The following is a 25,776-nucleotide window of genomic DNA, read 5'->3' on the forward strand; positions in this document are numbered from 1 at the left end:
AGTGGCACCATTTTACATTCTCACCAATAATGTGTGAGGGTTCCTGGTTCTCCACATCCTTGTCAAAACTTGTTATTGTATGTCTGTTATTATAGCCAATCTAGTGGGTATGAAGCGGTATCTGATTGTGGCCAGTTTCTCTCTTATGCATAGCAAGCCTGTGGCTGGCTTTTTAACAACTCAATCTAAAAATGTAACTTATTCTCATTTTTATGCTATCACTGTGTACATTTGTTCTTTGTTCTGCCGTCTTTGTTTTCTTTGGTCATTTATTTTTCTTTCTTGACCTCTGTGAGATGAATTATGTATGCTCTCTTTGCTTCCCTTCCATTTTCTAGTGTTTTATCAATTCTCCATGCTATTTCTGTTTTACAAGTAGTTACCGTTTGAAATTTACCAAACACCAAGTCAATACCAGAGTTTAAACTTAAATTTTCCTACGTACATCAGTAAAATTTCAGTGTAATCGGTGTGTCTTGTTTCTCTTTCCCCCTTCATTAATTTACTCATTGGTTTGTTTTACTAGAAATGTGTTAGTGGCTTATTCCTCAGGTTTTCTATTAACAATTAAAGCTTACATTAGGAGGTATTGACAGAAAAAGCATTTTCCTTCATTGCATAAGGATCTAAATCTTTAAATAGACTGAATAATTATGGTCATGAAAGAATTGCTGCCAAATGGAAAAATATACATTCATCTTTAGTGCTTTCCTTCAGATTATTTTTAGAGGACTCTGTAGAGTCCGAAGCTATGAAGTAGTCATTCAACTCAGGGTAGGTGGGGAGGGGATAAGAAAGTCCGATGGATACATTGAGAGATTGAGTTAAAGTTCAACCAAGAGAGTGGAGCTCTGATAATATTTAACATGTCAAATTGCAACTGTATCCATCTAGCAGATTAGGAAATTCAGATTTTCACATTCACTCAGGATGTGAATCGTTAACTCCCTATTTAGTATAAATAATACATTATTGCTTAACAGACAGCATTGATACTGTTTCCTGTATTTTTATCTTAGGTTGAAGTTTCTCCAAAATTCATCTCATGCTTACTTTTAGGTAAAGTCAGTCAGGCCATATGTCTGTATTTATCATTTGTGTTTTTGTGTGTCATTTGCTTATGCTTGTATAGATCAGGGAGTACTTTTGAAGTCAATTTCAAGACAAGATTATATTTATGTATGTGGTGGTTTTTCATATTAATTCTCACCTTCCTGCCATAAGATGTAGATTTGCTAAATCAGAATATTTGGAGAAGAACGATACTTTACTTAGTGTGACTAGAATTAAAATACTGGAGCTTTTGCTACCTTATGAATAGTCTATGTTAGCCTTTCTAAATCCGCAGATTCCTTTTACTTTGCTCCCTGACCTAATATATCACCTCTAGTTTTACCCCTGTTGTGCTTTTAACTTAACCTCTGAAATGTGTTTTAACTTCATCTAAAATGAAATTACAGTTTTTAATGATAGTGACTTGTTGTCGCCCTCATTGCTTTACATAGATAGATTTTCTTAGAGGATAGACACTAATTTTTTTTTTTGATACCTAAGGAATCACCTCACATAAGTTAAACATTTTACTATTTTGAGAAAATGATAATTACCAGTCTAATTCAGTTCTTTAGCTGAGGGTCATCGCATGGCATACTTTTGCTGTATGGCGAACTGCAGTTCAGATACCGATTCAATTAAAGGTGGTAATTTCTTTCTCCAGTTGATTTTTTGTAACTCTGGTCTGTCAATACATGCATTTGCAATGCATTGCAATGACTGTGTTTAAGAGACAGAGTGCACTCCTTCGCACCTAGAGTTAGGGAAAGGAAAACAAACGAGAATGTGCATATTGGAGATATTAAACTCTTTGTACTCCCTCTCCTCCACCATCAAAGCTAAAAGTGATGGTTAAACATCTGTCTCTGTGCCCACGAGGAAAGTAACTTTTGCTCCTGGACCTTTCTGTATTACAAACGGTGGAGGATTTGTGGTACAGGAAGGTGAACTCTAGGAGCGAGAAGAAAGTATTCTCTTATCTGTTACAAAACTGGCTCAGGCCAAATTTCAATGGAAAGTTGTCTTTGACATCTTCCTATTTGTTGCTTTGTGCTCCCCCCACCTCTTTCTGCCCCCTTCTTAGGTGTCTGGTGTCTCTAGTTCCTCCCTGGCATTTTTCCAAGGCCTGTACATGTACCTCTTTTTAAACCCCACAGAATCCTTCCATTTTGCTTGTAATATTATCTGTAAAGTATAAGAAATCGATCTGATGTATAGAGTGAAGCGAGTTATTCTGACAGTCAGTGTTAGAGCCGGACTGCTGAAAATTCCTGCTGTTGTTCATCAGTTGCAGTAGTGTTCTATCTAAATACTGTAAGCTTTCATCCAGCATTGGGTCCGATTGCTGTTTCTTTAGTTGAACACAGATGAAGTTGGCTTATGTTTAGGGACACATTGTGTGAAAATCATTACTGGATCTTTAAAAGACTAACATATTCAGCATCATGAGATACTCTCCTTAGGAAGAAGGTATAGAGAAACAGACTGACTGAGGTAACTACACTTTTCTGCTCACTGGGAAACTGTGGTCAAACAGAATGTCTGGCATTATTTATGATTATTTGGGACCATAGGGGAAAGATGGTTTTGAGCAAGGAGCTAAATCTAAGAAACCTACACTTGCTTGAGCATTCTTCTGGCTCAGCTTCATTAAGATAATCTTGCTATTCATAATATTTCTACTTTTGAACCTATAGGCTCTCTACTCAGGGATGGGAGTCCAGGACAGTAGTAGCTATTTGTAAATGTTTGCTTATTTGTAATTTAGGTGTTTGTCAGGGATCTTCCATTAAGTAACTTAGGTGTTTATCAGGGATCCTCCACTAACTTCGAGCTATTTTTCCTCTGATCACTGTTCATAGCAAGTATGCTTCAGTTTGGGTTCACCGCCACCACCATCATGTCATGAGTTCTCTTAATCCTTATCAGAAGGAAAGTCATTTCTTCGTAGAGGAAAGTAAACATAGTAGTTTGTAAGATTGGGTTCCCTTAAGGAATGTACTCTTAAGTACATTCTAAGTACATTCTAAGATTGGGTACTCTTAAGGCATAAGGTACCCAAATGCCTAGAATTTCTAGCTTGTCTTTTGTAAATATAAAATTAGTTATGGGTAAATGTTATTAAATGCCTTATGTTTACACTAGATAATTCTAGTCTTTGGAACCTTTTCTGGGTTCATGAATTTAGGCCACTACTCACATTTTAATATTTTACCCTTATTGTTTTTTAAGAAAGAAAGGATAGGGTAGAATGGATTTGAAAATGACTATTAAACTGTATGTAAATGCGATTATACAATGAATAGTAATGTATGATGAGAAATAAAGTGGCCAACATTATTTATTTATTTATTTATTTAAAATGTTTATTTATTTTGGGAGAGAGAAAGTATGTGTGGGGAAGGGACAGAGAAAGAGAGAGAGAATCCCAGAGAAAGAGAGAATCCCAGGCAGGCTCCATGCTGTCAGCGTAAAGTGTGATGCTGGACTCGATTTCTTGAACTGTGAGATCTTGACCTGAGCTGAAATCAAGAGCTGGATGCTTAGCCGACTGAGTCAACCAGGAGCCCAAAATGACCAACATTTATAAACAGGAAAAAAATTTGACAGTAAATACTTAATGCTCATGCTTAGCTAAAGACAATACACATCTAAGAAAAAAACTTAAGCACAGCCATTTAGTTTCAGTTTATACCATGTAGATAGTGAAACATTACTTAAAAATAATTTTAAGAGTTACAGTGTCGCCAGAAACTTCTAGATACTTTTATACAAGAACTCATGTACAAGAAAACTACTAGAAAATCAACAGTAAGAATGTGTTAGAACTAATTAAAAGTTCAGCATGAGAGCTAATTAAAAGTTAATGTGAAAAAAAATCAGTATTCTTTTTATCGCAAATGATAGAAAATCTACCTAATTAAAAGTTAATGTGAAAAAAAAATCAGTATTCTTTTTATCGCAAATGATAGAAAATCTACCTAAATCTGGCATTAACATAAAAGCTAATCTATTAGTTCATAGAACCAAAGAATAAGGGGCTTGATGCTGAGTTCAGCGAACACCAAGATCCTTTTCTTGACCTTCCGCTTCCTCTGCCAGCTTTGCTCCTCACTATGGCACAATTCCATGAACAAGTCCTCTCTAGTATGTCTCCAGTTCCTCACCTTCCATTCACCTGTAAGTCCATTCCAGTCAAGCTGTTGCTCCAGTCACTCCACTGAAAGCTCCCTTGTCAAGAAAATCTGTGATGTCAAAGCCCAGGGTCCCTTCTCAGACTCAGCTTATTTGATCAGACTCAGCAGCATTTGACACAGTTAATCAGGTTCTGCTGCTTGCAGCACTTTGCCACTTGGCTTCCAGGATCCTGCCCTCTCTCTCGATTTTCCTTTTATCTCACTGGCCATTTCTTTTTATACTTCCTTGCTTGTTTCTTTCCTTCTTCCAGTCTCTTTTCTGTTTACACTTCCTTGGTGATTTAATCTAGTCTCAGGCCTTTAAATAGTAATTAAACATGGGTGACCCTAAATTTGTATCTTTAGCCAAGACCTATTTCATGGGTTATAGAGTCTCATCATCTACTGTCTATATAGAAAATCACAATTCAGGGGCGCCTGGGTGGCTCAGTCGGCTAAGCATCCGACTTCAGCTCAGGTCACGATCTCACAGTTCGTGGGTTCGAGCCCCGCGTCGGGCTCTGTGCTGACAGCTCAGAGCCTGGAGCCTGTTTCAGATTCTGTGTCTCCCTCTCTCTCTGACCCTCCCCCGTTCATGCTCTATCTCTCTCTGTTTCAAAAATAAATAAACATTAAAAAAAAAAATTAAAGAAAATCACAATTCAGATGTCTGTCTCAAAACTTATTATGTCCAGAAGTAATTTTTTGTTCTTTTGTCTCAAACGGATGGTACCCAGAGTCTTCTCCATCTTGGTTAAGGGAATCTTCATCCTTCTAGTTGCTCAGGCTGAAATGTGTAGAGTCCTCCTGGAGTTTTGTCTTCTATTGTGTCCCAGTCTAATTAGTTGGGAAGTCCTGCTGGCTCCACCTTTAAAACATATCCAGAGTTTCTACCATTTCTCATAACCTTGGCTACTACTACCCTGATGTGAGCCACCATGATCTCTTACCTGGATGATTACATTAATCCCTGCTTCAGTGTTCTCAACTTAGCAGCCAGAGTCATACTTTTAAATGTAAGCTAATCATGTTACTTCTCTGTTTAAAACTCTTCTTTGGCCTCCCATGTGACTCAGTAAAATCCAGAATCCTTATGATCTAGCCTTCTCTTTGTTATTCATCTGATACCATCATCTGCTAGTATTTATTCTCTTTGTTAACTTGGCTCTAACTATGCTGGCTTTCTTGCCGTTGCTCAAATATACTGTGTGTTCTTGTCTTAGAGCCTTGGCATGGGTGTTTTCTTTACCTGGAATGCTGTTCCCACAGATATTCACATGGCTCTCTCTTTCACCTCTTTCAAGTCAAGGTATTACTATTTTTTTTTTTTAATGTTTATGTATTTATTTTGAGAGAGAAAGCACGAGTGTGAGCAGGGGAGGGGCAGAAAGAGAGGGAGAGAGAGAATCCCCAAGCAGGCTTCACACTTAGCACAGAGCCTGGTGATGATGCGGAACTTGATCTCATGACCTGAGCTGATATCAAGAGTCAGATGCTTAGCTGACTGAGCCACCCAGGTGCCCCAAGGTATCACTATATTTAATGAGACTTACCCAGACTCCCTGTTTTAAAATTGCACCTCATTCCTTCCAATCCCCATTTCTTTGCCCAACTTTTTGTAGAATGTTTATCACCTTCTAATACGCTTTATTATGATATTATTTATTTTATCTTTCTTTGCCCATTAGAATGTAAATGTCATAAGAGCAGAGGTTTTGATCTCTTGCTCGTTGATTATATCAAGCACCTAGAATGGTATCTTAAAACATATTAGGTGGTCAGTAAATATTTTTTGAATGAATGTTTGTGTAACAATCAGATTCATGTTCTTCATTTCGTAGTTCTGCTTCCTTGAGGTTCCTCCCAATTTTTGAGGCATTTATGTGGTTCCCAGGAGTTCCTTTCAGATTCACATCTACCTGAAGAGAGGAAAAGTCTTTGTCTCAACATTCCCAAGGGAAGTCCTGAGGTTCATTATGATTGAACTATTTTAAATGCCTCGTCTAGCCCTTGATCAATCAACCCTGGCAGGGGAATGTAATGTACTTTTTGGCCTAGACTTTGGTCATATGCTCCATTCTGAGACGGGAAGTAAAGCCACAAACAAAAATGTCTGTTGGGGAAACAGAAGCTGCTAAATAAGTATACAAGGAATGTCTACTTGCTTATATGCCACTGTTTCACAAAATGTGATCCTTGGATACTGGTTCCATGGGATGCCATTAGCCATTCTTTGACCATGTCCCATTAAGTTTGGAAATTTAAATTTAAATACATTTCGTTACAACAGAATTTCTCAGGGCTTTAAATATGATCATGTGCTGTAGGAATCTCTAAGTGGGAGATATTTTATGCAACAACTTCCCAAAATTCTTTGAACATGTAACCCTTTCCCTTTATAGAACATCTTTTCCTTTTCAGTGCCCTTTTAGAAAATCTCAAGGCATATTCTTGTGGACCATACTATGAGAAATTTTGATATACTTGCTAAGAACTAGTTACAAAATTGAAGAAAAAGCTCATGTGACAATTAAAATACAAAAGAATACTCCTCAAATATTCAGGACTTATTTGAAGACAAAAAAATGTTTACAGACCCCTAAAGACGTTAATATATAGAAAGACAGTTTTTTGAAAGATGTTTATTCTCAGTAATTTAGTGTAGTTGTAATTAAAAATCCAGCTTAATAGGGAGGGGGTGAAGAGAAGAGGAAGATAGCTTTATCAAATGACTCTAAACTTCCTTTGTTGTAGGCTTTTTTGATTACAAGGAAGGTAATACCTCAGGTCACCTAAAAAAAGTTTAATGTAAGGATATATATGAATTAAAACCAGAATCAGAAAGTTATGATTATGTACTTTCTCTGTATGGTTACATGCCTTCTTTTCCTCTGTGGCATCTCTGTATCTCTTTAAGCATCTATTTTGTCTTTCACTGACTACAAAGAGTCTCGGAGACCCTGCATGTTCCACCCTCCAAATCCTGGGCAAAGCTAGTTTGAATTGATTTTAGTTAATATGTTGATAATGGATGGATTCCTTCAAGCCTAGTCATTTTGTGGGTTGCCCAGAAGTCAGTGGATAGCCCACCCCTGGGAAAATTATGCTCCCCGGTCCTATTGATGTTCAATATAGAAAACAGCCGAGAGCTGTTTCCCTGGTAGGAGATGTGAGCTGGGAAGATTCAGCTAGAAGGGGAAGTTGGATGTGGTATGGGTACCATGACTAAAATGTCCAGTATAATTGAGAAGAAAAAATAAGAATAGACGAAGGATTCTGACAAAGGGGTGTGTGCCATGCCACATACAAAATACACTATCCTTATATGTGGCAAAGGTATAGTAATTGAAACTGTGTGTGGAGCTGGTGCTTGAATAAGCAGTTAATGAAGTAGGAATACAATTTAAAAATAACATGAAAGTGAAATTTCTAATTAGTTGCATGAATTAGATATTAAATTGTTCGGGAGTTCTTAATTAACCATTAAAAAGTAAGATTCCTACCTTGCAACTTACCAGAGTAATGTCAAGATGGTTTAAAGATTGAAATGCTTAGAAATGAAACTAAAACACTGTCAGAGGGAAATATAGGTTGCATTTAAATAAATGCATTAGGGGTGCCTGGATGGCTTAGTTGGCTGAGCATCCGACTTTGGCTCAGGTCATGATCTCACAGTTCATGATCTCACAGTTCATGGGTTCTAGCCTCGCAGTGGGCTCACTGCTGTCAGAACAGAGCCTGCTTCAGATCTTCTGTCCCCGTCTCTCTCCCCCCCACCCCCACTTGTGCTCTCTTTCTCTCTCCAAAATAAATAAAAAAACATTTAAAAAACAAATAAATGCATTAAAGTACATAAATAATACTTACATAACATGGGAGTAAGGAAAGAATTTTCCCTAAAGAAAGAAAACAAGATTTCCTAGTGAAGACTCAAACTCCAAAAACACTTTATCACATTAAATGGCACAAACCAAGGGAAACTATTGACAATATCTGACCATATCCTGTATCTTGAATATGTGAAAGGCTATTGGAAATAGTTTGTGTGTGGATAGTAGTGCTTAATCATACTCAGCCATCACGACAGCATTACTGTAGTCCATGTGCTCTCCCACTTTGCTAGATGACTGTTCTGTTCTTATTCTTTCACAAACAACTGTTCTTCCACTGTTTGCTGATGCCTTTCATTTTTATTTCTCCTTCACTGAGTTGATAGGACAATCAGAAGTTAACTTTTATAACTATCATAAGTAGCTTAGATCTACCTACCTGTCTCTCTGCCTATATGTTCTTTACATATATATGTTTTTTCTGTGACCTTGGATGAAGTCTTTGGGCTAAGGCCAATCCTTAATACTTTGTGCATCATCAATTTTTTGCCTCTTTACTAGATCATTCCCGTTAATATACAACTTTATGCTAACTTTCCCATCTTAAAACAAACTACTTTTCTTCTGATTTCCCTGCGGCTATACCCCCATTTTCTTTTCCTTCATCACAGAATTCCTTGCCAGGGGTCTCAATTTACTGTCTCCTATTTCTTTTTTCCCTTTGTTTCGTGAACCGTTTCCAAGTAGGTTTTTATCTACCCCATGCCAAAGAAACTGTTGTTAATCAAGGTCATCAGTGACTATAATGTCACTAAAAGCAGTGGTCATTTCTCAGTTTTGAAGCATCAAGAGAAAAAAATTAAAAGATGACTAACACAGCAGAATAGTGTCATTCACAATACAAAGAAAGCCAATGAAGGATATGAAAAGCAATCAACTTACAGAGTAGCCAAAGAAGGGCAAATGTAAGACAATAAGATGTTTTTCACCTACTGTCCAGTGTTGGCAAGTGAATCTAGCACTTTCACATACCACTTATTCAAGTGAACATTTTTGGAAGCAAATTTGCACCTTGTACAAAAGCTTTAAAAATGTGCCTGTCTTTTTTTTTTTAAATTTTTTTTCAACGTTTTTTATTTATTTTTGGGACAGAGAGAGACACAGCATGAACGGGGGAGGGGCAGAGAGAGAGGGAGACACAGAATCGGAAACAGGCTCCAGGCTCCAAGCCATCAGCCCAGAGCCCGACGCGGGGCTCGAACTCACGGACCGCGAGATCGTGACCTGGTTGAAGTCGGACGCTTAACCGACTGCGCCACCCAGGCGCCCCTAAATGTGCCTGTCTTTTGACCCACCCATTCCTTTTCTAAGAGGATGTCCTAAGGAAATAAAGATCATATAGATACACACATGGACGTACACCCAGGGAGGAAGGAAAGGCATTGATTGTGGAAGGAAAAAATTAAAAACTATATAAATGTCCAGCAGTAAGAGATTGGTTAAATTATGGCACATCTGTATAATAGAATACCATGTAGCCATTTAAAATGATGCCAAAGATATGTTTATTAACATGGAAAGATTTTTGTTGAACGTTTTTAAGTGAGAAATGTATTCATTGCAATTTCTATGGGAAACTACATCTTACACTCATTGGTGTACAAATGTACGTATGTGTATATATATGGGAAGATGCCTGGAAGAGTATATACAAAAATGTTTTTTTTTTTTTAATTTTTAAAAATGTTTTTATTTATTTTTGAGAGAGACAGAGCAGGGGAGGGGCAGAGAGAGAGGGAGGACACAGAAACTGAAGCAGGCTCCAGGCTTTTTGGGCTCGAACTTGTGAACCACAAGATCGTGACCTGAGCCGAAGTCGGATGCTTAACTGACTGAGCCACCCCGGCACCCCCGAAAATATTTTTTATCTGCTATCATCAAGTAGCAGACTTTTGGATCTTTTTCCTAACTTGGAATGGTTGGTTGTATTACCAGTAGCAAAAAAAAAGAAAGAAAATGAAATTTTTGTGAAAAAAGAGAAAACTAACTTCTTAATTATAGTCTTTCCCTTTTCTATTTTTGCATTTAAACATTGATCATCAGACATCATTCATAGCTGGCTGGCTTGATTTGACCTAGTCCTGTTTCTTAACCCACTGGACTTTAAAATAGCCTGATGGCCTGCCAGCTGTGAGAGAATAGATGGGACAGATAAAATATTTACCATACTTTTAGCTTTAAAGTTGCCCAGGAGTCTGTAGGCTCATTTGATTAAGTCTATCAGGAAACCAGCTACTAACTCTCAGTAAGCTATCAAAAAATAATAGAAAGACTAAATAGGAGTTGAACTCCCGAGGAGAAAGATCATGAAAAGCATAGGCAAGTATACTGAAAATGAGTTTATTAGGAACCTCCAGTTAGGGTATGATAAAATGAAATTAAAGGGTTTTATAGAGCTGAAGTCTAATAGTATTGCATGTTACAATTTTTTCCTGTTTCTTAGTATTGGTAATTTTTGTTCGTATGGGTGGACAAATTCATGTATAACATTTGTTGTACCCCAAAGAACTTTAAGCCAGAGTTTATCGTGAAATATTTGTCATCATGAAGATTCTTAAAATCTAGCAGTAGATTTAATGTATGTGTGATATTACATTGGTTTTTGTACAAAATATGTAAAACAAATTATTACAAGAGCAATACATAGTGTAGTCTGAAGAATTCTAAAGGTAAAGTTACAAAGAAATCGACTCTTGGTGCCTCATTTGGTCTTTCAATAGTGAATATATTGGGGCACCTAGGTGGCTCAGTCGATTAAGCATCTGACTCTGTTTCCCCTCGGGTCATGATCTTGCGATTCATGGGTTCATGAGTTCGAGCCCTGGGTCAGGCTCTGCACTGATAGTGTGGAGCCTGCTTGGAGTTCTTTCTCTCCTCCTCTCCCTGCCCCCCCTCCCCCCCCCCCCCCCCCCGCTGCAATGAATAAGTAAACATTTAAAAAATTGTGTGTGTGTATGTATATGTGTGTGTGTGTATATAAATATATATATATATTGCTTATGCTATATATTTCTTTTACATGTCTTTTCTCTTAATATTTTATGACTATGTTGTCATGTCATTAAATATTGTTTACTTAAAAAACCTCCCATTTTAAAGATAAAGTAGTTAGTCAAAGCAGTGTTTGTTGATGATTCAGTGTATCTGCCTTTATTGGAGGAAATAAATTTTCTGCAACCTTCTGACTTAGCAGCCTAATGCTGAAAATACATCATTTCAGCTCCATTTTCAAAAATTACATAGTGGTCCAGGTTTTTGTTTGTTTGTTTGCATAAACTAGAGATCTTATTAAAGATTTTAAGGCTGACATTTGTAGATAGGTACTTTAGTTTCACTTTCCCCAAGACAGCAAGAAATATTCTATAACAGAAAGATGACTATTTTTAGCTTTTCTTTCTGCTGGTGAGGTGGAATAGTGAATATTTTTAGAGCAGTTGAAAGTACAGCCACTTAGACTAGCTCAGTGTTTCTATCATCAGAATCTCAATAACCTTGTTTATTTTATGTATCTAGGTTTTACCTTCCAGTGTTTTCAGTTTATGTAAATTGCAACATGATTCCTCTTTCTCTTTTTAGTATAGTTCATCTCTCTGTGGAACAATATGTAAAAAAAAAAAAAAAAAAAAAGATGAAATTTTAAAGCCTAACTTTCTTTCTGCACATTTTGTGTATTTTGAATTATAATTACATCCTGGTTATTGTGGGCAATGCTTTTCTTTCTTACAGATGAAAATTTGGTAATTAATACAGGGGGAAGGTTGTTGAAAATCTCCCATGAATACCTTAAGCTCTTAATATTCATAAGAGATATTCCCCCATAACCTTTGTAAGTATTCTTAATTATGAGCACCACTAGAACATTTCATCTTTTTTCTAAATTGGAGCATAGAGTAAGTGAAAATCCGAATGACTTCTCTTTTACCTTCAATGACTACAAGTATACTATAATTCATGTCACATTGAGAGGCTGAGGTGCTACCTCAAACACTAATCCTGTATCGCCAACATTCAAATTCCAGTCTTAGCAAAATTTCAAAAATTTCAAATTACTGTACATTCTAGAACTTTGGAGACCTTCAAGATTAATTACTGTGACTCAAAATAGTATAGTAGTTAATGCAAAACCCTGAGACATTAATATAATTTCCTATTGCAGATAGGAAAACAATTGGAGATCTCATATTTAAGTGTTAAAATCAGTGATTTAACAAACCATTCACACCTGAACCCATTGCACTCTTGACTTTTGCTCCTCCCATTCCCCTGAAACACATCCAGCCAAGATCACTTATGACTTGATAGTTGTTAAGTCCATTTCTGAACTCTCATCTTACCTGACCTCTGAGTATTTAACACTATCCACTCTTCCTTTGAAATTCCTTCCTTAGTATCAGGGACACCATTCCCCCCAGCTTTTCTTTCTGAATTCTTGGCTACTTCTTCCTTGACTTGAGGCTTTAATGTTGGTAGTTCTTCAGGGTTCTTTTGTTCATCTCCATCCCCCTCTGCCTCCCCCCTCCCCATTTTGCTTTAGTCACTTTTTTAAACAACTTTATTGAAATATCCTTGTCATATCATAAGCTGTACATTTTTTTTTAAATTTTTTTTTCAACGTTTATTTTTGGGACAGAGAGAGACAGAGCATGAATGGGGGAGGGGCAGAGAGAGAGGGAGACACAGAATCGGAAACAGGCTCCAGGCTCTGAGCCATCAGCCCAGAGCCTGACGCGGGGCTCAAACTCACGGACCGCGAGATCGTGACCTGGCTGAAGTCGGACGCCTAACCGACTGCGCCACCCAGGCGCCCCAAGCTGTACATATTTAAAATGTACAGTTTAATACGTTTATCTCATCCCATTAGTAATTCTTCCCTGCTACCCCTTCAGTTCTCACCCTGCCCCTAGATTGGATGTGCTTTCTGTCATATTATGAATGTCACATCTATAGATCAGTTTGCATTTCCTAAAATTTTATGTCATGGAATCATGGATTATATACTTGGTGGGGAGAGGTTGGTCTTCTTTTACTCACGATTATATTCTAAGACTTACCTGTGTTGTTGTGTGTGTCAGTAGTTTATTCCTTTTTATTGTTGAGTAGTATTTCATTATATGGATGAGCCATTTTATTCACCCATTAATAGGCATTTGGGTTGTTTCTCCAGTTTTTGGTTGTTGAAAACAAAGCTGCTATGACAATTGAGGCTCAAACTTTTGTATGGGTATGTGCTTATATTTTTCTTGGATAAAGTGTTTAGGAATGGAATAAATTGGTCATATGGTAGATGCAGGTTTAACTTTTTAAGCAGCTCCCAAGCTGTTTTTGAAAGTGTTGGGCCATTTTACATTCCCACCGGCAGGGTATGAGCTTTCCATTCGCTCTATATCTTTGTCAACACTTCGTGTTGTCATTTTAAAAATTTTAGACATTCCACTAGGTGTATATCTCATTGTGGTTTCTTTTTTTTTTTTTTTTTTTTCAACGTTTATTTATTTTTGGGACAGAGAGAGACAGAGCATGAACGGGGGAGGGGCAGAGAGAGAGGGAGACACAGAATCAGAAACAGGCTCCAGGCTCTGAGCCATCAGCCCAGAGCCTGACGCGGGGCTCGAACTCACGGACCGCGAGATCGTGACCTGGCTGAAGTCGGATGCTTAACCGACTGCGCCACCCAGGCGCCCCCTCATTGTGGTTTCAATTTGCACTTCCTAGACTAAAGATGTTGAGCATCTTTTCATGTGCCTTTGGCCTTTTGTGTATATTCTTTAGAGAGGTATCTATTCAAATTCTTTGCCCATTTTTTAAGTTGGGTTATTTTTGTTGTTTAGGAATTCTTCATATATTCTAGATATTAAACCTTTATCAGATATATGATTGCTCATATTTTCTTCCATTCTGTGTGTCGTCTTTTAACTCTTTTTATGTCTTTTGATGCGCATTTTTCATTTTAATGGTGTTCAGTTTATTTATTCTTTTGCCTGTACTTTTGTTGTCGTGTTTAAAGAAACCATTGCAAAATCCAACGTCATGAAGATTGTTTCCTTCTAAAATTTTTATATTTTAGCTCTTTAAATATAATAAATAGATAATAAATATTTGTTAAACATATTTATACAGTAAATATGTATTAATTAAATATAATTATTCCATATTAATATAGAACAAACAAAATATGTACTTGTTACCTAATAAATATATTTGTCTTTGATCCAATCTGAGTTAAATTTTGTATATGATGTAAGGTAGGGGTCTAACATCATTCTTGTGTATAACCAGTTTTCCTATCATTTTTGAAGAGACTCTTCTTTCCCCATTCAATAGTCTTAGCATGCTTGTAGAAAATCAGTTGACCATAGATGTGAGGGTTTGTTTCTGGGCTCTCAATTGTATTCAGTTATTCTCTATGTCAATCCTTACAATTTTTTGTGGAGAACTAGATGTTTTGAGTATTTTAATATGCTAACTGGAAATCAGATTCTCCCTCTCTTCAGTGATTGCTTTTGTTACTTGTTGACGGGGGGGGGGGGGGGGTGCAGCTGTCTGTTTCGTACAGTGACTTTTCTACACTATTTCTGTAAAGTCTCTATTCCTTGTTGTGTATGGTTGGTGAATTTTCTGTTCCATTGTGTCTTTAGTCAGCTTGTGATCTGACAGAGATTTCTCCAGATGTCTGGATCTAAAAAAAACCGAAGTGTGTACATCTCTTTAAATCTTCTGTTAGATGCTGGTGGGGAAGCTGCTGAACCTAGAGCAGGTCTTGAAACAAAGAGAAATATCTACTCTGGTCCCTCAGAGAACCACCAGACCACACAAGATGCACAACCCCACATTTTTGGAGGGCTAGGTTCTTACTGTTCGTATGAGCCCAGCCAGCCTCTCCAAGAACTCAGGTCATGGTTCGCACAGCCCAGTGAGTCCCAGAGATGGTGGGGGGATAGTTGCTAGATCACTCACACCGCTCTCTTAGCAAATTTCAGCAATCTTGTTTTATCAAACACTCCCGTGGTTGCTGTAAGTGTCTCATCAGGTTCCAGATTTCTGAAATCATTGGTTCTGATAGATTTTTTTCCCCCAGCTTAATGGTTATATTAGAGGAGGGACTAACCCCTGGATGTTCCTCCATGATGTCACTTAAGACCTATTTTGAATTAATTTTTATATATGGTGTACTATATTATTTGAAGCCCCCTTTTCTCCTGCATACATGGTGTCCAGTTGTTCCAGCATCATTCATCGATAAGACTTCTTTTTCAACTAAATTACCTTTGTACCTTTGTCAAAAATTAATTCTCTCTATCTATATATGTGGGTGTACTTTGAGACTCTGTTCTGTTCCATAGATCTATTTTTATACTGGCTGGACACCAACATCATATTGTCTTAATTGCTGTAGCTTTATAATGTTTTGAAATCAACTGTTGTTAGCCTTTCAGCCTCCTTCTTCAAAGTGGTTTGGTTCTTCTAGGTCCTTTGCATTTCCAAGTGAGTTTTAGAAGCAAGCACCTTGTCAGTTACTGTCCCCTCTCCGCCCCCAATCTAGCTAGGATTTTAATTGCATTATATTGAATCTACTGATCAGTTTGGTAACAACTGATAGCTTAATAGCACTGAATCTTCTGATCCACAAACACTATATCTCTTCATTTATTTGGGTACTTAATTTCTCTGAGCAGTGTTTGGCATTTTTAAAGGCCTTGTACCTCTTTGTGATATTTGTCCTTAAGTATTTCATTTTGAAGGGATGCTATTATAAATATGTTTTTAAGATTTCAATTCCTAGTACATAGAATACAACAGATATTTTGGTGTATCATCTTTACCCACTAAATTCACTTTTCTAATAGCTTTTTATAGACCTATGTACATAGGTCATCATGTATTGTCTGTGATAGATCGTTTTACTTACTTTCCAATCTTGATTTTTTAAAATTTCTTTTTCTTGCCCTGTTGCCCTAGCAAGAACCTCTAGTACATTGTTGAATAGAAGTGATGAGTGGTTATCATTACCTTGTTTCTAATTTTTTAGGGATAGTATTTAGTTTTTCACCTTTAGGTATAATGTTAGCTATAAGTTTTTCATAAGAATCCTTTATCGGGTTGAGGAAGTTCACTTCTGTGCCTGGTTTGCCCAGAGTTTGTTTTTTGAATCCAGAATGGATGTTGAATTTTTGTCAAATATATTTCCTATGTCTATTAAAATGACAATATGGTATTTCTTAGTTAATGTAGTGACTTGAATGTTGAACATTGGTTCCTGCATTCCTAGGAGAAATCTTACTTGGTTGCAGTGTACTATCCTTTTTTAACATATAGTTGGATTTGATATGCTAAAGTTATGCTGAGAATGTTTGTGTTTATGCTTACGTGAGGTATTGATAATTATCTTACAGTATTTTTGGCTTGTTTTGGTACTGTAGTAATACTGACCTCATAGAATGATTTGAGATGTACTCCCTTCTTTTTAATTTGTTTTTTGGTGGGGAGAATTTTTTAGAGCTTGTATTCCTTTTTAAATGTTTGATTTTGAAACAATCTATGTAGAACTGTTTCCTACAGTTGTAAGATACCAAAACCCAATGAATCTATAATACTTAAAAAATAGCACCAGGATAAAAAAGACCAATGGGAAAATAGCCCAGAAATGGAACATATTGGATATAAGGATTTAATATATGAGAAAGGAAGCACACATATCCACAGGGAAGGGAAGGATTATTTAACACATGGTGTTAGTATAACTGTTGGAGTAACAGAAATTTAGATTTTTAAAAATACCACATACTAAAATAAGTTCCAGATGGATTAATAATTACATAGAAACAAAAAGCCAAAGAATTGAATTGTATGTTGATTGAAACTTAGAAGGGGAATAATTAGAATTTGCAAAGGATATGGTTGACAGATTAGACTACATAAAAGTTCAACTTTTATATCCTCCAAAAATGTAGCCAAATGAAAAAAATATAGCAGACTGGGGAAAATTTTTGCAGCAAATTTCCAAAGATTAATGTTCCTATGTATGAAACCCCTATGCAGATATAAAAATGGGTGAAGGACAAGATTGAACAATAAACTAAATCGGAAAATAAGCAAAAACAAAGAGGGAAAAACTCTTTAATGCACATTAAACTACTAAGGAGTTACTATGGTCCCCGCCCCCCCCCCCCCCCCCAATTGAGTTAGCACAACTCCCGTGCAGGCCAGGGTAGAGTGTGATTAGTAGATGCATAAATTGCTGGTGGTCTTATATATAATGTTATAACCATTTGAAAACCACTTTCACAGTATGTCAAGATTTATAAACATCTTTATACTTTTTGACCCAGAAATGCCACATCTAGGAATTGATCCAAAGAAAGTAATAGCTACCCCACCTTTCAAACAACAAAGGTATGAGCCCAAAGATGTTCACAGAGTTGTTTCAAACAGTGAAAGATTAGAAACAACGTAAATAGCTAATCAAGGGAGTAATTAAAATTTTCATTATACCCCATAGAATACAATGCAATAATTAAAATATGGCAATAGAGATTATAATTGAAAAATGTAATAAGGGTAATTTTTTAAAAGTGAGCTTTCAAATTGTGTATACAATTCAATATAAAAATGACTAGAAGGAAATATGTAAAAATGATAAGCAGTTATGATGAAGGGATAGTGGGTCATTCTTTTCCTATTTTCTGTGATCCATATAACGCTAGGTTGCATTAAGAGAATTATACCACCCAGATCAGGGGAGCTAATGGACCTGTATTATGAGAAGGCTTTGGAGATGTTTAGATTTGAGTTCCAATCCTGCTGCTTCTTACCTGGTATGAGGCCTTGACATAACTACTTTGAACCTCACTTTCTAAATCTGACAAAGGAGTGGACACCTTTTCTTCATGATTATTGTGTAGATTAATAATAGTAGATGGTAGTTGTTGATAAAAATGCTCTTCTAGTCACATCACATTTGGAATAATGTATCATTCAGCTTACAAGCAACCATAAATCTCAGTGGCAAATGAGTAAGGTTCATATCTGTCTATGTTCCTTATTAGCTGCAGATTGGCTGTGGCTCTCCTTTATGTTCTTCTCACTCTACAGTCAGGGTGACCTGGAAGGAAAGATGATGAAACCAAAGGATAACCTATAAAAGTCTGCCCAGAAGTGGTACACTTCCACTCACATTTCATTGGCCAAGGCTAATGTCAGTGGTGCTGGAATAATCCTCCCATGGGATGGGCCAGTACAGAGTAACAGCAGATATTTTGAATAAATAGTATATATTATGACAGAGTATGTCCAGTTCTTGCTGTTGCTTTAAGGGTGTGACAACCTGGAGTATGGCCAGAGGATCAGGATGGTGACTAATTTTGTAATCTCCCCTGAAATACAGTGGGGAGAGTGGAGAAAGAGGGGCTTATTAATGCCATCTAAAATATTTGAAGATTGGCTGCCCCTGAATATGGTGTATGACAGCGATGAGTAGAAATTAAAACATTATGTATTTTGACTCTGTATAAGGGCATAAGGAGGAAAGCGGATAGAAAAGAACATTGTTGATTGTTTTAAATACCTTACCTCATTTATATTCTTCAAAATAACCCTATGAGGTTCTGTGTGTATGTGCATGTTTATGTTTAAATATCGGAGAGTATCGGATAAGAACCGAAGGTTAGGGGCGCCTGGGTGGCGCAGTCGGTTAAGCGTCCGATTTCAGCCAGGTCACGATCTCGCGGTCCGTGAGTTCGAGCCCCACGTCGGGCTCTGGGCTGATGGCTCAGAGCCTGGAGCCTGTTTCCGATTCTGTGTCTCCCTCTTTCTCTGCCCCTTGCCCGTTCATGCTCTGTCTCTCTCTGTCCCAAAAATAAATAAACGTTGAAAAAAAAAAAAAATTAAAAAAAAAAAAAAAAAAAAAAAAAGAACCGAAGGTTATATGGCAGGTAAGTGGCAAACCCAGTTTGGAATCCAAATCTGTGTGATCTCCTCTTTTTCCACTAAGTTTTGCTACTCTCTATAGGGCTGCACACTTTCTTACAGTTAAACTATTAATACCGGCTATCTTCTGCCTGACAAGGTAATGGACACTCTTCCTCCCCCTCTAAAATGATTCAGAGTGTGAGGAAGGGTTGAAAGGAAGGTTGAACTCTAGATGGGTAGTCTGCAAACTTATGTGATCATATGCATCCCCCCCCAGTAGAATAATTTAGTATATACATATGTTACATCTTTTAAACTATCATATTAATATTGTATTTGTTATAAAACAAAAATAGAAGTAAAAAAAGGTAAGATTTTACATACAATTTTAGGTATTGTGTAAATTAGATTTGAGATTTCTTGTAAAATCTCAACTTTTTAAAACTTACGTTTTATAGTTAGGTAGATACTTTTCTTGTATCCTTGTGGATTGTCTTGTGTACCTTTTGAGATGTGTACCCCCAACATTGGCGGTCATTGCTTTGGAAGATATGTTAGACTCCTTTTCCAGGATGAAGATTCTGTGATTCTGTGTAGCCTGAGCTTTTATGAAGGTGATAATAAAGCTTAATTGACTTTCAGAAAAGTTTTTGAGGTAATCTGTTACCTGAGACCAAAACTATAAATTCTTCACTGGCATTCTTTATAGAAATTAAGCCTGAAAACTACATAGATGAATGATGCTTTTCCAGATAAATACTAATAGCCTCATGAATATTACAGTCTAAAAAGAGTTTGTAAATGGGAGTTATCACTAAGCAATAAATCTCATTTCCATGTGAGGCACAGGAAACTGCCTCTTTATTTCAGTCATGTCTTCTCTATCTAAATCTGCATGTGTGTGTCCAAAACTTACTGTACTCATTTATTCTAAAATGAATCTGAAATTTTGCCTAAAGAGAAATACGAATTTTTGTACTTGGGAAATTATTTTAGGGCTATTTTAGAATGGAGCCAGAAATCTATATTAGGCTAAGCCCACTGGACTAAAATCTGCATAGAGATACATTCTTTAAGAAGCAAAGGAGTTACTTGCATTGTTTGACAGAGGAAACTGTGCTTTTCTGCATTCTCGTCCTTGGTTATCAGCCATTTGCCAGGTTGGTGCCTCACAATCAAGATAACTTTCTGGTTAATAACTCTTTCTTGGGGATAGATTATTTAAGAAAAAACCTTCCCAGATCACAGAAAGCAGAAATGCAAATCTGGCCTTTAAAAGATAGTTCTATATTGAGATGAAATTGTAGATCAGCAGTGATCTTTTCCATTTTTTTCTCATCGTGATGCATTTGTACAGATTTTTCAGCATGACATACTGCAGTTTGGTGGCAATTGTAGAAGAAGTGTTGCTTGCAAGTTGAATCAAACCCAGTTTAAACAAGAGATGGCCAGTTCAGCTCCTTTTTCTGCATGGGTTTAAGTGGCCCACAGGCCAGGATTTCCTTGGTAATAGCTTTTAGTGAGCCTTTTGTCCTAGAAGATTACCCTTCAAAGTATAGTTTAAATAGTTTAATCTGACATTTAAAATTTTTCATATTCTTTTATTCATTCGGCAGTCAGTGGTTGCTTCTTTGTGCCAAGCGCTGAGGAGACATTAGTGCTGATTTTTAAAATCTATCTAAAACTGGTCTAAGCCAGGAGGACCCTTGCTGCTCACAGCAGGTACTGTAGGAGTCCCTGCTCTCACACAGACTGTCCTTGCTGGCTTGCTCTCCTGCTCTTTTCTCTCCCTACTTCCCTTCCCCTCCCTCCCTTCTCTTCCTTCCCTTCCTTCCCCTCTTTTTGTAGCTCTTTCCTTCTTTGAGATAGTGACCACAGCCAAATTTTGAAGTTAGAGCATCTAAGCTTAGGAGAAACTACTTGTGGTATTTACTGTATAACACTTGCATGGTATAATTAGACAGGAGATGATAAAATTCTGATTTTGCCTTAAAGACCAAATGTCACCTCACCTGTACAGGTATGTATATTTGTTACTTAGCTCAGAAACCATGTATCTTTAAATGGCTTTATACTTTTCTATTTTAAATAAAACTAATACCGACGTGTTTTTACACAAGTGTGCTTTTTAGATGGAAACATTTATATGATTAGGTACTTTTCTCTTAGCGTTTCTTTGATTATGTATTTTCTGAATTTGAATCCTGATATCGCTTTTGGAATTAGCCATTTTGGGGCTCATTTCTGTTATGTTACAACTGGCATATTTCTGATTTTTCAGTGGTTTAATTGCCTCGTTATCCAGACTCTAGAATACATTACAATTAATTAAAGTCATATGAGTGATTGAGGTTGTTTCTGTTTTTTTCTGGCTGTTGTGCTCTCTTTTGAAGAATTTGAAGATGATTAAAAGTATGATTCTTTTCTTCTTTAGCATCAGACAACAGTCAGCGCTTTCGAGAAACCTGTTTTGCATTTGCATTGACACCACAACAAGTGCAGCAAATCAGTAGTTCCATGTAAGTTCTCTTCAAGTATAACTTGCAGTTTGGCCTTTGCAACCAGTAATGGCTATAATAAGTGATTTTTAAAAACAGTGTATTGGGTGAGTATTAGTGTCATGCAAATATTAGTATTGAAAATACTATAATAGTGTTAGTTATCCTAAGAACACTTAGAGCTCTGATAATTTGAAAAACTTCTGGAGTAACAGTATCTTTGAATCAGCTTTCATGTGCATATTTTAAAAATAATTGTAGTTCTTACCCTGTCTTTTATAGGGATATTTCTGGGACCAAATGTGACTTCACAGTGCAGGTCCAGTTAAGGTACAGTATTGACTATAGTATAGTATTAAAAGTTAATATTCCTTAAAGGTTGTTTAAAAAATTGTGTCATTTTCAATAAGTATATTGAAAGTATTGGGTTTAAATGTTTGGATGAGGTAAGACCTTCTCCTGTTATGAAATATCCTAATTTTTATCCAGTTTAGATTTTAATATAGCAAGTCATGTGCCATACCTCTAATCACATTTCTCCATTTTGTGTGCCTTCATTTGGTTGAGAAGCTCCAGCTAATGATACCTTTAAATGACGATAGTGTCAGCTCTTTAGAACTACACTTTCATGAAAGTACAAAGGCCTTACCTATATGGATGACAAACTACTCTAAATAGAGAACTAGTAATGGGGCGCCTGGGCGGCTCAGGTGGTTAAGCATCCAACTTTGGCTCAGGTCATGATCTCATGGTTTGTGAGTTCGAGCCCCGCATCAGGCTCTGTGCTGACAGCTTGGAGCCTGGACCCTGCTTCAGATTCTGTGTCTCTCTCTCTGCCCCTCCCTCTCTCTCTCTCTCTCTCTCTCTCTCTCTCTTTCAAAAGTAAAAGAAAACATTAAATTAAAAAAAAAAAAAACTAGTACTTAGGTTAAGTGTATAGTTACGGACTAACAAAAACCAAAACAGTCTCATTTGCTTCATCCTGTATTTTAAATCATTAATTTAAAAGCAGTCTATTCTAGACATCTCTTGATAGTTTTGCAAAGAGGAATGGAAAATTTTCCAACATGGCTTCACAGTTTCCCCTTATTCAGCTTCTTTTCTTAGCTCATTTCTTCTAAGGCTATCTAAGAATTCTTCTATGTTAATGTCTCTCTGTCTTATATAAACCATCTTCTGGTACTCTTTTTACTCCATGACCATCCATGTGGGAAACTAACTGCCCCAAACTGTTCTTGTTGCAATAGGAATAAAGAGGAAATAACAAGACAGTTGTTTTCCTCAATAAGCTGTTTTCCCTAAAGTGGGAAGGATAAGTTAAACAGATAGCCTCATCTCAATAACTGGATCCTAAATTGTATGTACAAATTATAGCTACATTAGGAGGTCAGAAAAGAGGCTAAAGCACCTGCTCAGTGCTTCACAGAACAATATGAAAACCTCTGATCGTGACTTAAAAATAGGGTGCTGAAAACAAGTGAGAAAGCAGAAGGGAGGTTGAAGTCTTGATTTTAGAAGGCACTGACAAAGATGTTCCTGTGTAAAAGGTACTTTATCCTCTCTCAGGAGCAGAACGTGGTAATGACTGAATAAATTAAAGGACTAAAATATGATGCCATCATAATTCTATATTGCTCTTATCTTGCTTACTTCCTGCATCAACAGTTTTCTGTTTTGTTCATACTGATAATGTGACATTATCGTTGAAAACAGTGGTCTTTAAACAAGCTTGGAGCTACCCTGAGGGGTCTATATTGTGACTGCCCCCACCCCACACATACTCTGAGCCCAAGTAGTGCTGCTTTGAGCTTTGATCTATTTTGCATGTTTGATGTGTGGGTTGGTTTTTCATTTGGAGAAAGAGTCCCAAGACTAAAATAAAGTTTGAAAACCATAGCTCTAGAACAAGATATCTAGTTCCTGTCCTCAGTATTTTATATTAGTATACATGCATTCTTTAATGCAGCAGCAGCTGTGGTTCACATTCCAAAGGAAGGTTTTCTTTCTAAGATAGATCAACTCTATTTCAGAGATTCAAAGGGAATCTTGAGGGTTAAAAAAATGGTTTAGCCATTTTCAATTCAAATATATCTCCAGAACTTGAAAAAAAAGAAAGGAACCATTTTGTATTATATTTGGTAATTGTTAGGTGGTTCTTTGTGTTTTGATAAAATGGTTATTTTTCATCCTTACTCCCATACCCCCATTACTACATCTATAATCCATCCCAGTGTATTATTTAAGTTGGGAGTATATACCTATCTGCCATCCTAATTATAAATTTTTATCTAAAGCATGAAAATAATTTAGGGTCAGCGTTTTCTCTATTAGATTAGGGTCAGTGTTTTCTCTATTAGATTCCTAGTCTGTTTTCATTTATGTCTGTTTTCCCTCCCCACCCCCATGAACTTCACAGAAATTTTCTGCTATTCCCCCTTTTTTCTTCTTTTCCCTGTGGCTTGTTAGGGTGGCTTAGATTTTCACCTTTTACTTAAATGAATAGTAGGAGTCAACTTGTCATAAATCTTTCTTCTCCTATAGCTTCAGGCAGCCAAGGTCCATGTTTTAAATTTATCACTGCATTGGAATAATTTATTAAAAACTTTGTGGCATACTCTTACTGTTGCAATATAAAGAACCTTCTTTAGGTTTTCTTGGGGTTGGAGATGATCATGTGAGCTTTGACATCTCTGTATTTTCATCTTTGTAGCTATGTATATTTCAAGAAAATCTTTGTAGATCAGTAATATTTAACCCTTTCATGGATCCCTTATCCCTTTGAGAATCTGATGGAAGCTCCAGATTGTTTATTCATAAAGATGAACATATATATGTACACAGAAAATTGTCCCAATTTGTGGATCTTCCTACACACAGATTCTACAGCCGGCAGGTCAAGACCCTACACCACAGATGTTGAGGGAAGATGTTTGTGCAGGATGAATATGTCACAGAATTCAGATAGGGTTCTTCTTGACATATAACTCACAGATGCTGTGAACGTTCTGTAAAGGGATGAGGCTCAGTTGTATATTGGGAATAAGGAAGTTATTAAGATGTCTTAAATAGCAAATTAACAATTTATTTCTTTATCTGTATAAACGTGAACAGAATGAGAATTTAAAAATTATGTAGCCCTCTTTAGTTTTGCCAAAAGATTATGCATTTAATTTAGAAATAAATGTTTTCATGAGTATCTAAAATAGTATTTTAAATGATAATGCTATTTTTCAACATCTTTAGTTTTCAGGGAATAATGGAGTACCTTGGCTTAGTGGATAGAATTTGGTCCTGGGATGGACTTACAGCCTTTTCAGTATGCTCTGCTAAGAACCAAAACAAAAAGTTTTATAAGCAGATAAATTTGGGAATACTGTGTATTGTATCTCCCTCCTAGAAAGTTACAGTGCACGTTACCCTAGCTCTGAGAAGTCTATATTAAGGAAACTTAATTTAATTTTTTGATTCAGAATATCTTAAATTTATTCCACTACTGAGCTTTTTCTTTTTTTTTTTCCTCTTTAGAACATGCTTAAGCAAATGATTGGACATATTAGGAAGACAACTACAGGTTGATAGTCGTGATCACTGAAACTCTACATTGACAGAATTATTTACTTTCAATTTGTTTAAATATGTGAAATGTCTAGCGTTAAGTAGTTTTTATTGTTGTTAAGTTTGACAGCCTTTTAGATTAGCTATTGAACAGAAATATTGAGGTCATCCTTTAAGAATGGAAGTTAAACTTGTCCTTTATTGTTTAGGTTTTGTTTATCAGAAACCAGTTGTCCACAAGAAGATCACTTCCCACCCAATCTTTGTGTGAAAGTGAATACAAAACCTTGCAGCCTTCCAGTAAGTCCTAAAAGTTATTTTTTAAATGCATTGCCAGCATAGCATGCGTAAGTCATGACAGCTGTTGTTAAATCGTAGTTTTTCATTAAGAAAACATCCTTAGTTTGGATATATATTCATGTGACTGAGTGAAACACTTGTACCAACTGTATACAATTAACAGCTGTGACATTAGCTGTGGAGACCAAGTTGAGGAGGTGGAGTTGGGTGTGGTAACTTTAGTGTTATTCTGGATTTGAGGGGACAAGAAATTGTTGCAACAAAACCTCAGCGGCACTCATGTGAATCTGGAAGCCTACAGTAGAACAGAGGAAGAATGCTGTGGGGGGGATGTTTTCGGTTACCTTTAAGACATTCTTTATACCCTTATCTGAGCTCTTAATGAATTCATCCTGATTC

At 36.6% G+C, this 25,776-nt stretch overlaps 1 protein-coding gene across 5 annotated transcripts in view; it reads left to right on the plus strand.

Moving 5' to 3' along the window:
- PIAS1 (protein inhibitor of activated STAT 1) overlaps positions 1-25,776 on the plus strand; it is a 127,757-nt gene that overhangs the window by 60,576 nt on the left and 41,405 nt on the right. For all 5 annotated transcript variants that reach the window (XM_086711041.1, XM_086711039.1, XM_086711040.1 and 2 more), the window contains 3 exons: positions 21,459-21,543; positions 21,805-21,852; positions 25,287-25,377. In XM_086711041.1, the coding sequence (XP_086567167.1) occupies positions 21,459-21,543; positions 21,805-21,852; positions 25,287-25,377 (224 nt within the window). The remainder of the gene's footprint in view (positions 1-21,458; positions 21,544-21,804; positions 21,853-25,286; positions 25,378-25,776) is intronic.

The sequence above is a fragment of the Puma concolor genome, chromosome B3, assembly GCF_028749965.1.
Source record: "Puma concolor isolate L17-30 chromosome B3, mPumCon1.1.hap2, whole genome shotgun sequence".
NCBI classification, from domain to species: Eukaryota; Metazoa; Chordata; class Mammalia; order Carnivora; family Felidae; genus Puma; species Puma concolor.